The sequence below is a fragment of the Salvelinus namaycush genome, chromosome 14, assembly GCF_016432855.1.
Source record: "Salvelinus namaycush isolate Seneca chromosome 14, SaNama_1.0, whole genome shotgun sequence".
Classification (NCBI taxonomy): Eukaryota; Metazoa; Chordata; class Actinopteri; order Salmoniformes; family Salmonidae; genus Salvelinus; species Salvelinus namaycush.
The window spans coordinates 15,936,053-15,952,409 of record NC_052320.1 but is presented as its reverse complement, the minus strand read 5'-3'; the positions used below and the strand labels follow the sequence as shown (position 1 = coordinate 15,952,409).

The window sequence follows — 16,357 nt, the reverse complement described above, 5'->3', positions numbered from 1 at the left end:
TATTATGTTCTTGAACATTGGTAGTAGAATATAATGGAATACAATAATCACCAACTAAATACAATAATGCAAGATTATGAACAAACTGATTGATCGACGTCGTCAGATAGGGAGCAGTTTTGAGGAAGTGACGCGCGCTTGAGACAGGGCGAAGGAAGTTTCATTTGGCTCTGTGGTGCTTAACTAAAGTTTTCCCCGGAGCCACAGTGGGGGATTAGAAATTCTGTGAAATTGTAACACTGGAGAGACTGATCCAGCTGTGGAGGGAACCATCGTTTTCCTCGGCGTTGAAAGAACGATTACGTCTGTGAGATTAGTAGAGGACCGCAAAGGATTTTTTCTCCCGCTTTCTAACCCCTCTTTCCCAAATCCTCCGACCCCCTTCTCGATCCGAGATGGGGAAGGAGCAGGAACTCCTAGAGGCGGCGCGCACAGGAAATCTTGCCGCGGTGGAAAAGCTTCTCTCTGGGAAACGACAATCGACTGGAAGTGGAAGTGGATCATCAGGGACTGGTGGAAGCAGCAATAGCAGTGGTCACAATGCTTCGCACCCGCTTTCCAGCCTTCTCAGGTAGGGGAGAGCAGTGGATGAATGGAAGGCAGAGCTAGATGGTTCCGACCTAGAACGATCGGTGCTTTTAAAGTGTGTTGTAAACGGCAAAGCTACATTCAGTAAACAACCCCGCTGATCAATCATTTTATTGTATTTCGGTTGCAATCACAGCAGTAGATATTCATTTGCTAATTTGCATCCATGCAGTGGACCCTTGCCATGTTTAATAATAACACATTAACGTTGCATGCGCAATGGAGTGCCTCTTTGTTAGATGATCGTCAGTGCAAAATACATAAATAAAATGCCACATGCAACAGAAACCTTGTTACATACGCAAGATATTCATATCATAATGTTTCCAGTATGTCGTATTGCAAACTCTAGTCCTCCATTTAATCGTAGCTAACTAGTCAATTGTTTTGGTTTGTCTATACATTTTGGACCGTTGTCATTGAGAAAAATTGTCTACAAACGCCCAAACATAATTATAGTATTTTGATCATATTGACGCCAGACCCATTCATTCTCATATGCCACGATTAATTTGATTCACATAAACCGCGATAAAGGCAATGAAACACAAACTGTCAGTGAAATGGAACATTCTTCCCCTGGTATTGTTGTTCCATGCCCTCCCGGAGCTAGTCTCTACTAGCAAGTTGGTGGAATGCAGTTTGTCAGCGGCCTGGGCAGTTGCATGCTGTTTTTTACTTGATCATGCCGTGAAAAATATTGGTTTATTTTAACCACAGTCCATCTTGCTCAGGGTTCTTTGTGCTGATAGGATTACATGGGTATAGATGAAGTGAGTGCACTTGAATGCCCACTGAGTGGTGACAATGTCTGAAATAATAATGTTGGTGGCACCTCTACAGTCCTTTCAGGTAAAGGTTGCATGAGAAAGGGAAACTGAAAACACAATGACCTAGACCTAGGCTAACTCAAGCCCTATGAGACTGTCAGTGCCATTTCCACTGGGCTTGGAGTCATTCATTTCCCTGGGACTTGTGGTGCCCTTTATTGTCTACTCAGTAACATACTCCAAGGTGCTTTAAACCTGCCATGTTAATGGTCCTTTGCTACTTGGCAAGCTAGCAAAGGACTGTATGCTGTTGGGTTGGTAAAGCACCTCCTGACCTTAACCTTTTACACGAAATGCACAAGGACCAACTGCCCAACCCTACACAGTAAAGTTTAACATGGAAGAAGATTGGAGGTAACATGGTCATAACATGGACTTTCCTCTTAAACTCTCAAAGGTTTTATGCCATGATATGCCTTCCATCTCATGTCTTTGGCTAAGAAACCGTGTTAACCACGGAAAGGGCTTTAATTTGTTATTTTTCATTCTAGGACCAGATAAACCGATGACAATCAGAATGCTGGCAACATACAGGTGCGCAGCAGCCCTGTCAATCAACCTCCTATAAGCCTCATCAGGGTGCCTACGTCTCGTGACTGAGACAAGTGTTTGCTAAAAGCCCCTAGATGATGCATCGCTGTGCTACTCCTGCCAGGCTGTACACTACACTGACTGTACTCTAGCTAATTACATTAAACCTTCTCAATCGGAAATTCAGGGATGTCATGATTCAGTCAAGGCTGCCTCCATCCCTGCCTCTCTGTTACTGATCTGTGGGCGGGCATGGACTGAAGAGCCCATTGTATCATCTGGTCTGGCTCGCTTAATCAATGGCTGCCAACCTTCCTCTTGGAAATGATTGGCTAGCACTTGTTGGAAATAAATAAAAACGATGGTCTAACCATTGACTGTTAAAAGCTTCACTACTGCAGCCTAATATCACTCACTTCTCTGAAAGCCTGTGGGCCCTTCAGCCTTTAAAATATCCCATTAGCATTGCCTCTAAGTATATGTGAGCTATACAGATTTATTGACATGTTTACCACAGAGAGGCTCAGGGGTAGGGTTTGCTGTTGTATGTGACATTTAATTTAGCACATGTAATGAAAATGTCAATACGTTTAGGGGCATGAATGTGAATTACCATTTGTTTGACAACACTGTTCGTAAGGTTTTAAATGTTATCAAACTCAACCGTTTATCATTTCCAGTGATTAAGACATGGATGTCTCATGGTATGGTGGGGTATGCAAAATTGGTCAACTTTGAACACCTTGACCTCCTGAATGTTTTGGCATTCAGGTCAAAAAATACACTTTCTGACCACTTCTTCCATGGGCAAACATGTATGGAAAGTTTTGTTTAAATCAAAATGGATTCTGTCATAAAGTGATTGAATTCAAATGGATTTACCCTAAAGATGGTTGGTTGGTCTGTGTAGTGTGCAGCTTGCTCAACTTATTTCCATGATGGAAAAGCACTAACCTATAGGCCTAGGCCCAAATTGATGCATATTCTACTTTCATGTTGCACTACTTCCCCACCAGCTACTGTAGGTTGTAACACTGACATCTGTTTATAGCACAGGCACAGCATAGGTAGTTGCTCTTCTTTGCATAATGCATGCAACAGTTTTTTATTCCCACATTTACTATCATCATTGGCGAAGGTGTGTTGTGTTTGTGCTGAATTTTTTGCAGTTCTTTCTTTGGAATGGAGCACATGTTGAGACTTGTTGCTTTTGTAACCAGGCAGGAGCACAGCTTCTCTCTGCAGAATGTCTACTTTTCCTGAATGCCTGAATGGAAGACTCAATTGGACAGACACGAGCCCATCATGTTCAGAAGCCCCACATGTGCTTTGTATTACTCTGAAACAGAAAGATAATTGAATTGAATGGAATGGGACTGGCACTGGATGGCATTCCCCACAGCTGTCATGGTAGGAGACAGGCAACCCAAAGTGTCAACATTACCTGCTCCCTGCTCGGCATCAATAACAACCTTTCAGACTGAACAGCAGCAGAGTGGTGCCTAATAAGGCTTCCTGTTCACCAGGGTTGGGTTCAATGACATTTCACTGTCAATGCCAGGATAACCATGTGGTATTCAGTTCACGAGTTGAATATCAATGCACTTCCTGAATTGAATTCCATTTCAATATAATTGACCTCTGTTATTTTTGTTTGCTGATGTGTTTTTTTTACTACCACTGTGCTCGTCCTCTCTACAATAAAACATGTGATTGGGCCTATGCCAATGGAGGTGCTTTAATCCAGTGGCTTAAGACCAACTAAAGAAGCAGAAGTGGTGAAACAAATGACTGAATCTGAATGTCATACATTAACTGCAAGCTATGCCTTTACAAATAGTGTACTGTACATTTACTGCAACATACTGCCAGGATCTCACTTGGGCTCCATGACCCGTCTTGATCCTGGAGGTCCACAGGAAGAACTCCTCTCCGGAACTTCCTGTACCAGGTTGTCCAAACAGCCCCAGCTGCTGTGGCTGGGCCAGGGCCGGGGTAAGTTGAGTCCATGGCAGGCCAGGGAGAGCAAGAGCGAGCCTGGCTTTCCCACTTACGGGAAAATAACAGAGGAATGCATGGAGGAGCACTAAGCGAACTGACACTCACCAAGCTTAGTCAGATGAAGGGCTGTGTATTGTCTCTTAAATTAACACAACATCTAGAACAGCCATTTTTTATATTTTTATGAGTCCTCAAGGACCAGTCTGGGCATTTTCTAGGCTCAATGTCCAAGTGAAGAAACAGCTGTCAGCTGTAGAAAATACATTTTTAAATGCATTCTCTTTTCTACAAATGGACTCTTTAAAAAAAAAAAAAAGTTTAATAGTACTATAGGTAGGGATGTAACGATTCACCGATACGCATCAGTCCCTGGTTCAAATGCGAGTGCAAGGTCTGGCGGACCCCAAACCTATCCAAATGTATCACGCATCGGTCAGAAAATCTTACGAATCGCCTGTTCACTAAATTGTTTTGCTCATATTACTTTCTTTCTACCCTCCGAAAATACCTAATATTTTGTGACAACTGATGCGTCCTCTTCTTCAGTGTCGAACTACGCATGTAACTTTTGACAGTCATTGATCATCAAGTAATTTTGTATGCTGAACAACCCAGGCAATATCAGTAGCCTGGACAAACAGCTACCTAGATGATTATTAGCAACTAGGGTTGCACATTTTGAGGAATATTCAGAGGTGGAAACTTTCTGTGGGAATTTATGGGAATTAACGGAAATGCACTACCGTTCAAAAGTTTGGGGTCACTTAGAAATGTCCTTGTTTTTGAAAGGAAAAGCATTTTTTTTGTCCATTAAAATAACATGAAATTGATCAGAAATACAGTGTAGACATTGTTAATGTTGTAAATGACTATTATAGCTGGAAACATTTATTTTTATGGAATATCTAATATCTAGGTGTACAGAGGCCCATTATCAGCAACCATCACTCCTGTGTTCCAATGGCATGTTGTGTTAGCTAATCCAAGTTGATCATTTTAAAAGGGTAATTGATCATTAGAAAACCCTTTTGCAATTATGTTAGCACAGCTGAAAACTGTTGTTCTGATTAAGAAGCAATAAAACTAGCTTTTAGACTAGTTGAGTATCTGGAGCATCAGCATTTGTGGGTTCAATTACAGGCTGAAAATGGCCAGAAACAAAGCATTTTCTTCTGAAACTCGTCAGTCTATACTTGTTCTGAGAAATGAAGGCTATTCCATGCGAGGAATTGCCAAGAAACTGAAGATCTCGTACAACGCTGTGTACTACTCCCTTCACAGAATAGCGCAAACCTTTTCTAACCAGAATAGAAAGAGTGAGAGGCCCTGGTGCACAACTGAGCAAGAGGACAAGTACATTTAGTGTCTAGTTTGAGAAACAGACGCCTCACAAGTCTTCAACTGGCAGCTTCATTAAGTAGTACCTGCAAAATACCAGTCTCAATGTCAACAGTGAAGAGGCGACTCCGGGATGCTGGCCTTCTAAGCAGAAATGCTTAGAATCTCAGACTGGCCAATAAAAGATTAAGATGGGCAAAGAACACAGACACTGGACAGAGGAACTCTGCATCTGCTCCTCCCCTCCGGGGTACGACGTTGCCAGAATACTAACCACCGGTCCTGGCATTCATCATTACGCCCACCTGTTAATCATTATGATTCACACCTGGACTTCATTACCTTCATCATTTCCTCCCCTTTATGTCACCCTCTTATGTTCACTCACCAGTTGGTATTATTTTTGTGTACCGGTGTGTAGCCACATGGAATTGTCTCGTTACTGGTTTTGTTGTTTTATTAAACGTTCACCTGCTTCCCGACTCATTATTACACGAGTTGACTCTTCACGTGGAATAATTTCACTGAACAACAAAATAAATGGAATATTGAATGATCCCCCAATGATCCATCGCATCTCCCAAATAAGTTTTCAACATACATCTGTAAAGTATAGAAACTAAAGCTTTGGTTGTCTTCCTCTCTGGCTTCCATGTCTTCTCCCATGACCTCAATGTCCACCTCTTGAGCATCAGACTCTGAGGCTTCATCTTGACTGTCACTTTCCAACCTTGTTGAGGATGGCTTGTTGTCAGGCTCAAAAAGCGTCAAATTTGCCCGGATGGCCACCAATTTTTCAACCCTTGTATTGGTCAGCCTGTTGCATGCTTTGGTGTGTGTGTTCCCAAACAGGGACCAGTTGCGCTCTGAGGCGGCTGATGATGTTGGGATTTGGAGGATGGAGGCAACAGGGGAAAGAGCCTCAGACCCACAAAGTCCTTTCCACCAGGTGGCTGATGCAATATGGCAGTTGTGCCAACATGTCTAATTTCCATCCCAAAGCCCTTGCTTGGAAGTGTACTTCACCAGACTGCCAAGAACCTTGCCCTCATCCAGGCCAAGGTGGCAAGACAAGGTAGTGATGACACCATAGGCCTTGTAGATCTCTGCACCAGACAGGATGCTCTTGCCAGCAAACTTGGGGTCCAACATGTACGCTGCGGCGTGTATGGGCTTCAGGCAGACGTCTTCATGTTTTTTGATGTATTTCAGAACTGCAGTTTCCTCTGCTTGGAGCAACAGTGAAGTGGGCAGGGCAGTACGGATTTCTTCTCTTACATCTGCAAGCAGTCTGAACATCAGACAGGATGGCATTGTCTCCCTCAATCCGTGCAATGGCTACTGCTGTAGGTTTCAGGAGTTTCAGGCTGCTTACCACTCTTCCCCCAAAATACATCATCCAGGAGGATCCTCTTGATGGGGCTGTCCGTATCGGCAGACAGTGATATGGCCATTTCTTGGAGAGACTCCTTCCCCTCCAGGAGACTGTCAAACATGATGACAACACCATCTCAATGGGTGTTGCTGGGCAGCTTCAATGTGGTGCTCTTATTCTTCTCATGTTGCTTGGTGAGGTAGATTGCTGCTATAACTTGATGACCCTTCACATACCTAACCATTTCCTTGGCTCTCTTGTAGAGTGAATCCATTGTTTTCAGTCCCATGCTGTCCTTGATGAGCAGATTCATTGCATGAACAGCACAGCCAATGGGTGGGATGTGAGGGTAGGACTCCTCCACTTTAGACCAAGCAGCCTTCATGTTCGCAGCATTGTCTGTCACCAGTTCAAATACCTTCTGTGGTCCAAGGTCATTGATGACTGCCTTCAGCTTATCTGCAATGTAGAGACGGGTGTGTCTGTTGTCCCTTGTGTCTGTGCTCTTGTAGAATACTGGTTGAGGGGTGGAGAAGATGTAGTTAATTTTTCCTTGCCCACAAATATTCAACCAGCCATCAGAGATGATTGCAAAACAGTCTGCTTTCTCTATGATTTGCTTGACCTTCACTTGAACTCTGTTGAACTCTGCATCCAGCACATGTGTAGATAAAGCATATCTGGTTGGAGGGGTGTATGGTGGGCGAAGAACATTCAGAAATATCTTCCAATACACCATTGCCTGTGAACATCAGAGGTGAATCAGTTGCATACTGTACGAGCAAGACATTCATCAGCATTTCTCTGACTACGTTCCAAAAAAACTTCTGATTCCAGGAGGACAATGAGCTGTTGCTATCGATAAGATGTCTGATTCATAATTTTTTACCTCGAATAGAAGTAGAGGGACTTTTGTCAGAGGTTGCTTATTGTGAGCGCTGCGGGAACTTTATGTACTTGGCCAGATGATTCTGCATCTTTGTTGCATTCTTCACATATGATTTGGCACAGTATTTGCAAATGTACATAGCTTTTCCTTCAACATTAGCTGCAGTGAAATGTCTCCACATCAGATAGTGCTCGTGGCACTTTCCTGTAAAGATTATTAAAAAATGAGTTTAAAAAAACAATACAATTCCATATACAGATAAATATTTAAGCAGTTAGATTAAACAACTCCTTTGTAAGAAATGTTTTAAAATGAAACATGTATGGAAACAGGTGAATTAACTTCTCTGGGATATTCGGGACGCTAGCGTCCCACCTCAACAACAGGCAGTGAAATTGCAGGGCGCCAAATAAAAAATAAAAAAACATAAATCCCATAATTAAAATTCCTCAAACATACAAGTATTTTACACCATTTTAAAGATAAACTTGTTGTTAATCCAGCCACAGTGTCTGATTTCAAAAAGGCTTTACGACGAAAGCACACCAAAAGATTATGTTAGGTCAGTACCTAGTCACAGAAAAACACAGCCATTTTTTCCAGCCAAAGAGAGGAGTCACAAAAAGCAGAAATAGAGATAAAATTAATCACTAACCTTTGATGATCTTCATCAGATGACACTCATAGGACTTCATGTTACGCAATACATGTATGATTTGTTCGATAAAGTTCATATTTATATCCAAAAATTTCAGTTTACATTGGCGCGTTATGTTCAGTAGTTCCAAAACATCCAGTGATTTTGCAGAGAGCCACATCAATTTACATCAAATCACCGGATGTTTTGGAGGCAAAACATTACTGAACATAACGCGCCAATGTAAACTAAGATTTTTGGATATAAATATGAACTTTATCGAACAAAATATACATGTATTGTGTAAAATGAAGTCCTATGAGTGTCATCTGATGAAGATCATCAAAGTTTAGTGATCCATTTTATCTCTTTCTGCTTTTTGTGACTCCTCTCTTTGGCTGGAGAAATGGCTGTGTTTTTCTGTGACTAGGTACTGAACTAACATAATCGTTTGGTGTGCTTTCGTCGTAAAGCCTTCAATAATGTTTCAACCGGAGAATTCCTTTGTCTGTAGAAATGCAATAGAACGCAGCAAACTCTCACGGGAGCGCGCCTGAGTGAGCTCGTGGCACTCTGCCAGACCCCTGACTCAATCAGCTCTCATTCCCTCATCCTTCACAGTAGAAGCATCAAACAAGGTTCTAAAGACTGTTGACATCTAGTGGAATCCTTAGGAAGTGCAATATGACCCCATAGACACTGCATATTGGATAGGCAAACCTACAAACCTCAGATTTCCCACTTCCTGGTTAGATGTTTTTCAGGTTTTTGCCTGCCATATGAGTTCTGTTATACTCAGAGACATCATTCAAACAGTTTTAGAGACTTCAGGGTGTTTTCTATCCAAATATACTAATGATATGCATATCTTAGCTTCTGGGCCTGAGTAGCAGGCAGTTTACTCTGGGCACCTTATTCACCCAAGCTATTCAATACTGCCCCCAGCCATAAGAAGTTAAACACACTTTGCTGTAGGCTACTATTTACTAGTTAACAAAAAAATCATGTATGTCATATAAAATATATTCACCCCACCCAGTATTGTAATCAAAACTTACCAGAAAGCATGTAGTCCCTGGCTCAGACAGTGTAGTTGTGTGGGCCCAATAGCATCTCATTAGTGTGCAAGAATCAGCTATACATGTGATGGAAGAGCGCACTGCACATGTGATGGAAGAATGCACTGTGCATGCAGAGGGTTGCAATTCCATTGAATTGGGAATAGTTTAACCAAAATTTGCTACTAGACCTAGAATTGCCTTGTGTATCCCACAAAAGGGTTTCACTGTTATAAGCTAATTTAAGCAAAATTCCCAAAATTCCCGGGCTTAACTTCCCCATGGAAAATTTCCCCAAAAATGCAGGAAATTTACAGGAAAGTTTACTGACCCTTTGCAATCCTTTTAGCAACATACCCTTATTTTACCAGATCCTCCTTTAGCTGGTGGAGGTCTATATTTAATCCCTTATAATTTCTGCCAACTTTATGAACGAGGTGAAATCTATTTAAATTCCTATTGTCAGACTACTCTACTTTGTTAAGCAATTCAAAACTAACTTGTTGACATGTTGTGTGGCAGATTCAAAGCCATATTAACTCATTGCAGAATATATCCATAATCATGAATGAATCATATTTATTTGATGACAATGTACCTAGTCACCCGTCAAACACCTGAACTCCCAACAGTTACATTGCTTTAACAAAATCAAAATAGTAAACGATGCAAAGATATTCCTATTATATACTTAACAAAAATATAAATGCAACATGTAAAGTGTTGGTCCCATGTTTTATGAGCTAAAATAAAAGATCTTAGACATTTTTCATGTGCACAAAAAGCGTATTTCTCAATTTTGTGCACAAATTAGTTTACATCCCTGTTAGTGAACATTTCTCCTTTGCCAAGATAATCCATCCACCTGACAGGTGTGGGATATCAAGAAGCTGATTAAACAGCATGGACATTACACAGGTGTGTCTTGTGCAGGGTACAGTTAAAGGACACCTTAAAATGTGCAGTTTTGTCTCACAACACAATGCCACAGATGTCTCAAGTTTTGAGGGAGCATGCAATTTGCATGCTGACTGCTGGAATGTCCACCAGTGCTTTTGCCAGAGAATTGCATGTTAATTTCTCTAACATAAACTGCCTCCAACGGTGTAGAAAATGTCTCATGCATTTAAATGGCCAGACAAATAGACGGCTGATGTAGCCAGATTAATGTTGGCAATTTTGAGCTAGCTAGCTAGATAGATAATGGGTACTACATTTAGCTTACATTAGATAGTTAACCCAGAGACTCGATTTGGCAGTCTCGTTCAGATCATGGCCCTGGTGAGTGATGTGAAGCTTGATACAGGCATTTGTAGTTAAGGTCTGTATGATAATCACATTAGCAGCTAATTAGCAGTTAATTTTTGAGGGGTAAATACAGGCGAATATATTGATAGTCACATTGTCCGAGAGCAATTTACACGGTTATCACAACATCATGCTAGCGTAAGCCTACACGAAACTCAGCACTAATTTCAAGTATTTATTTTAAAAAATTTGAAAAAGTATGGGTAATATGACTCGTACTATCGTGCTCTATATAGCCCACTTGCTGATCGGGGCTTTAGATGTTATTTTGATTGTTTTAAGCAAAACTACCAAAACTATTGCTGATGGTGACCCTGAACAATCAGTGCTATGGTCATTTTTAGATATACAAGGTAATGTTGATAATTTCATAACGAGGACAATCGCTTTTTTTACCCGCCCTGCACGCAGGGTTGCTAGGTCTAGCAAAAATGTCCAGCCCAATGACAACACAATCGGTCCCGGGGCCTGAAAACTAGGCCAAAAATGTTTGTTAGCAGCAAGAGGGGAGTCGCAATATTTATACAATAGGTGTCTCCCTTAATGACAATCTAAATACAATTGATAAAATTGCTTTGCCTTGTAATCTGCATTTCTCCCTTTATTGGTTCATCACACAATTATATAATCTTAACAATAGAAGTGATTGATAGTGAATGGTTAAGACTTATGTTTATTTTTTTTTATAATTTGAAAGGCTAATAAGAGTAGCCTACTACTGAAATTGATAAACAGGGCTGCCAACTGAGCCAGAAATTCACGTAAAAAAATATGTCAAAAACTGTCTCTAAAACTTTGGAATATTATTTTTCAGAAATGGAGGCCTATATAAATAATTAGCCTACATGTAAAACTGTAGCCTAGTTTATATGCATATCTGCTACAGCCTCATGTCCACACCGATGCTGGCTTGAGGGAGGCACCAGAAAATGTAGCCAAACTTTTTAATGAGACTTTTAATAACACAAATATAGGCTAAACGACAGTCATGTTTGACAATTATAATTAACATTAACCTCCATTAGCTTGATTCTGTTGACATATTCGAGGCACGGTTTGTTCAGATCAAGTGGTCGCGAGTGGAGAGAAAGGCCCGTGTCTGTTGTGCACCGCACACACACCTTGTAATCTGAGTGGAGGCAGTCAGCATTTTGTAAACTATTTAACCATATACTTAATTGTTTAAAACCTGGAGGTTTTATGTCATTTTATGAGGCATATTTGACCTTGTTTCAAAGTAGCCTAGCTAAAATCAGACCATATGTTAAGGGAATTATTTTATAAACACTTAAGTAATTGAAGCCAGCATTTTCTATTGTTCTATTGGTTTTCAAATCAACTTTCTTTCATTATTCAGCAGGCAAAGACACAGTCCTAGTGATATTAGCTACCAATGCTAGTTGTTGCATCTTTAGAGCTCCCCTCTTTCTACATTTTTCTAATGGATATTTACATCTATGTCACATGAAACTGCTCACATGGGCCGTGCGCCTTTTAGAATGGTGTGTTCCCGCTAATTGCATTTGGAACGTTCGCGTGTAGACGACTGCCATGTTCGCATTGCTGCGCTTATAATGTGAAGAAATAATACTTTATAAACATTAAGCTAAACGTTCTGATCTGTTGCATTAGCCTCATTGCTTATTTATTTATATTTTTTTATGTTCAATAGTTGAATTTTGTATCTACTGTCCCAGAGTCTGTTTGAACCGTGTCAATTTTTTTTAATCATCCCGGAGCAACAGGACACCCTTAATTTCGAGCCCTGGCTACATACCCAGAGAGAAAGCACATTGTTTGATCCGCTTTCCCTCTCTCTGAAACTGTTGATTGTTTCTGTCCCATTCTGTATTGGCTCTTGTAGGCTAATGATTGGTAAGACTGGGGGTGGTCAGGATACAATGAACGAGGCAAACTAGAATTATGACTTAGAATTATGTAGCTAGCTAGTGCTAGTTAATTTGTTTGTTCTCACTTTACTTGTCATGACTGCCTGCTGCAGCACTCTCTCTACACCAATGATTGTGGCAACCATGACTGCACTGGCAAAGTGGGAGGAAAAGAGAACTTCGAAAGGGTCTAAAACATTTGATTTTGAGACAGGTGAAATCCAAAGTTGTGCAGTATATTCATTGGCTATGTCATAGCAAATAATTTAAAGGTAAATATTGATACATTACTAGCTCAAACACTTTGAATCTGCAAAAATGACAAATTAATTGCTGATGGTGATTTCAGATCAAAATTGGGTGGACGAAAAGCAAACATTGACCCCCTTATCTGATAGTGGGGTGGTAGATTCCCAGTTTCCCTTATGGCTCAGCTCAGGTGCATGTTATATACAGTATATCACAAAAGTGAGTACACCCCTCACATTTTTGTAAATATTTGAGTATATCTTTTCATGTGACAACACTGAAGAAATGACACTTTGCTACAATGTAAAGTAGTGAGTGTACAGCTTGTATAACAGTGTAAATCTGCTGTCCCCTCAAAATAACTCAACACACAGCCATTAATGTCTAAACCGCTGGCAACAAAAGTGAGTACACCCCTAAGTGAAAATGTCCTAATTGGGCCCAAAGTGTCAATATTTTGTGTGGCCACCATCATTTTCCAGCACTGCCTTAACCCTCTTGGGCATGGAGTTCACCAGAGCTTCACAGGTTGCCACTGGAGTCCTCTTCCACTCCTCCATGACGACATCACGGAGCTGGTGGATGTTAGAGACCTTGCACTCCTCCACCTTCCATTTGAGGATGCCCCACAGATGCTCAATAGGGTTTAGGTCTGGAGACATGCTTGGCCAGTCCATCACCTTTACCCTCAGCTTCTTTAGCAAGGCAGTGGTCGTCTTGGAGGTGTGTTTGGGGTCGTTATCATGTTGGAATACTGCCCTGCGGCCCAGTCTCCGAAGGGAGGGGATCATGCTCTGCTTCAGTATGTCACAGTACATGTTGGCATTCATGGTTCCCTCAATGAACTGTAGCTCCCCAGTGCCGGCAGACTCATGCAGCCCCAGACCATGACACTCCCACCACCATGCTTGACTGTAGGCAAGACACACTTGTCTTTGTACTCCTCACCTGGTTGCCGCCACACACGCTTGACACCAACTGAACCAAATAAGTTTATCTTGGTCTCATCAGACCACAGGACATGGTTCCAGTAATCCATGTCCTTAGTCTGCTTGTCTTCAGCAAACTGTTTGCGGGCTTTCTTGTGCATAATCTTTAGAAGAGGCTTCCTTCTGGGACGACAGCCATGCAGACCAATTTGATGCAGTGTACGGCGTATGGTCTGAGCACTGACAGGCTGACCCCCCACCCCTTCAACCTCTGCAGCAATGCTGGCAGCACTCATACGTCTATTTCCCAAAGACAACCTCTGGATATGATGCTGAGCATGTGCACTCAACTTCTTTGGTTGACCATGGCGAGGCCTGTTCTGAGTGGAACCTGTCCAGGTAAACCGCTGTATGGTCTTGGCCACCGTGATGTAGCTCAGTTTCAGGGTCTTGGCAATCTTCTTATAGCCCAGGCCATCTTTATGTAGAGCAACAATTATTTTTTTCAGATCCTCAGAGATTTATTTGCCATGAGGTGCCATGTTGAACTTCTAGTGACCAGTCAGTATGAGGGAGTGTGAGAGCGATAACACCATATTTAACACACCTGCTCCCCATTCACACCTGAGACCTTGTAACACTAACGAGTCACATGACACCGGGGAGGGAAAATGGCTAATTGGGCCCAATTTGGACATTTTCACTTAGGGGTGTACTCACTTTTGTTGCCAGCGGTTTAGACATTAATGGCTGTGTGTTGAGTTATTTTGAGGGGACAGCAAATTTACACTGTTATACAAGCTGTACACTCACTACTTTACATTGTAGCAAAGTGTCATTTCTTCAGTGTTGTCACACGAAAAGATATACTCAAATATTTACAAAAATGTGAGGGGTGTACTCACTTTTGTGATATACTGTGTATATATATATATATACACACACACACACACACACGTCAGCTCAACGTATCGTTCCTCTATGGTATCGGAGCCCATGTATCTAGATACGTCTTGAAAGGGAAAGATTCACATCAGTCAGTCAAGGAAGCGAAATAGAATATGGCAATTTTAGGGCTAGATGAGGGTTGGATTAAGTTGTTCAAGTAGGCCAACTAAAATAAGTAAGCAATGCATTTAACCTCTTTTAGTCACCATTAGTAACGTTTTAGGAAGTTTGAGTTAAGTCCTTGCCCTGAGTGACTCAGAATGTGCTTAAATCTGCATAAAAACTGAATTTGAAAGAAAAAATGTAGGCTAAACAGAGCTTGCAGACATCAGATGAACCCTAACCCGTAACTGCAGAGGAAGGGACTGGGAGGAGAGAGGTGTGTGTGTGTGTGTGTGCCAGCCAGGGTCAGGTTACTCAGCTGTGGAGGTCTCTTCTGCTCAAATCAGAGTGGTGATCACAATAAGCCTTAAGCTGTAATTGTGAAAGCCACAACGGTTGCAGCAAGTGAATTTGCGACCTCTCAAATGTTCTTGCAGGGTTTCTGGATGGTCTCTGCGTAGTTTGGACTAGAGGTCGACCGATTATGATTTTTCAATGCCGATACCGATTATTGGAGGACAAAAAAAGCCGATACCGATTAATCGGCCGATTTTATAAAAAAAAAACATTTTTTTAAATATATATATATATATATATATCATACACACACACACATTTTTGTAATAATGACAACTGCAACAAAACTGAATGAACAATGAACACTTATTTTAACTTAATATAATACATAAATACACACACGCACACAGCTCTGAAGTGACAATGATACTGAAGTGTCTGCTTAGGAGACAAATACTCTCAACTGTTTGAATAAAAATAGAGTTTAAGTTACCTGTGATGAATGTTGAAAACAAAAACTTTAATTTCTATATGCAGGAAATCCTATTTTAATAATGGGCATGGTAAGAATTGACAACCAAAGTGCGAGTCATAATTCCCATGACACCTAGCAAAATCTGAAAAGCGGTTCCTTCATTTATTCCATAGGATATTTTTAGATTCACTTAAAATAAGGTCTGTGTTTCGTGTAGGCTTACATCACCGTGCCAATTTTATAACTGTGTAGATATCCATAGGACAAGGTAACTCTGATCAATATTGGCTAAATATAAGCGAAGATAAAAACATTTGTAGAGTGGATTTATGAAAATATGTTGACAAACGTTACCTTATCCTAGTGAGATTTACACGGGTATCAAAACGTAGAGGCGGTTTAAGCCTGCACGAAACACAGACCTTATTTGAAGTAGATCAAGACATTCCCTATGGAAGACATGAACGGTAAAATAACGAAGGAACCCCTTTCAAATTCAGCCGCAAGTTATTACAGGAATTATAACGCGTCGACTATTTCTCTCTAAACCATATACCTTTGACTAATCAGGAAACTATCACCTCGAAAACAAAATGTTTATTCCGTTCCGTATTTTATCTAACGGGTGGCATCCATGAGTCTAAATATTCCTGTTACATTGCACAACCTTCAATGTTGTCATAATTACGTAAAGTTCTGGCAAATTAGTTCGCAAAGAGCCAGGCGGCCCAAACTGTTGCATATACCCTGACTCTGCGTGCAATGAACGCAAGAGAAATGACACAATTTCACCTGGTTAATATTGCTAACCTGGTTTTCTTTCAGCTAAATATGCAGGTTTAAAAATATATACTTGTGTATTGATTTTAAGAAAGGCATTGATGTTTATGGTTAAGTACACATTGGAGCAATG

At 41.0% G+C, this 16,357-nt stretch overlaps 1 protein-coding gene across 3 annotated transcripts in view; it reads left to right on the top strand.

Annotated features, from left to right (window-relative positions):
• Positions 1 to 163: 163 nt before the first annotated feature.
• Positions 164 to 16,357, top strand: part of LOC120059190 (ankyrin repeat and SAM domain-containing protein 1A-like) — a 107,706-nt gene continuing 91,512 nt past the window's right edge. For all 3 annotated transcript variants that reach the window (XM_039008050.1, XM_039008051.1, XM_039008049.1), the window contains exon 1: positions 164 to 571. In XM_039008050.1, the coding sequence (XP_038863978.1) occupies positions 396 to 571 (176 nt within the window). In that variant the 5' untranslated portion in view covers positions 164 to 395. The remainder of the gene's footprint in view (positions 572 to 16,357) is intronic.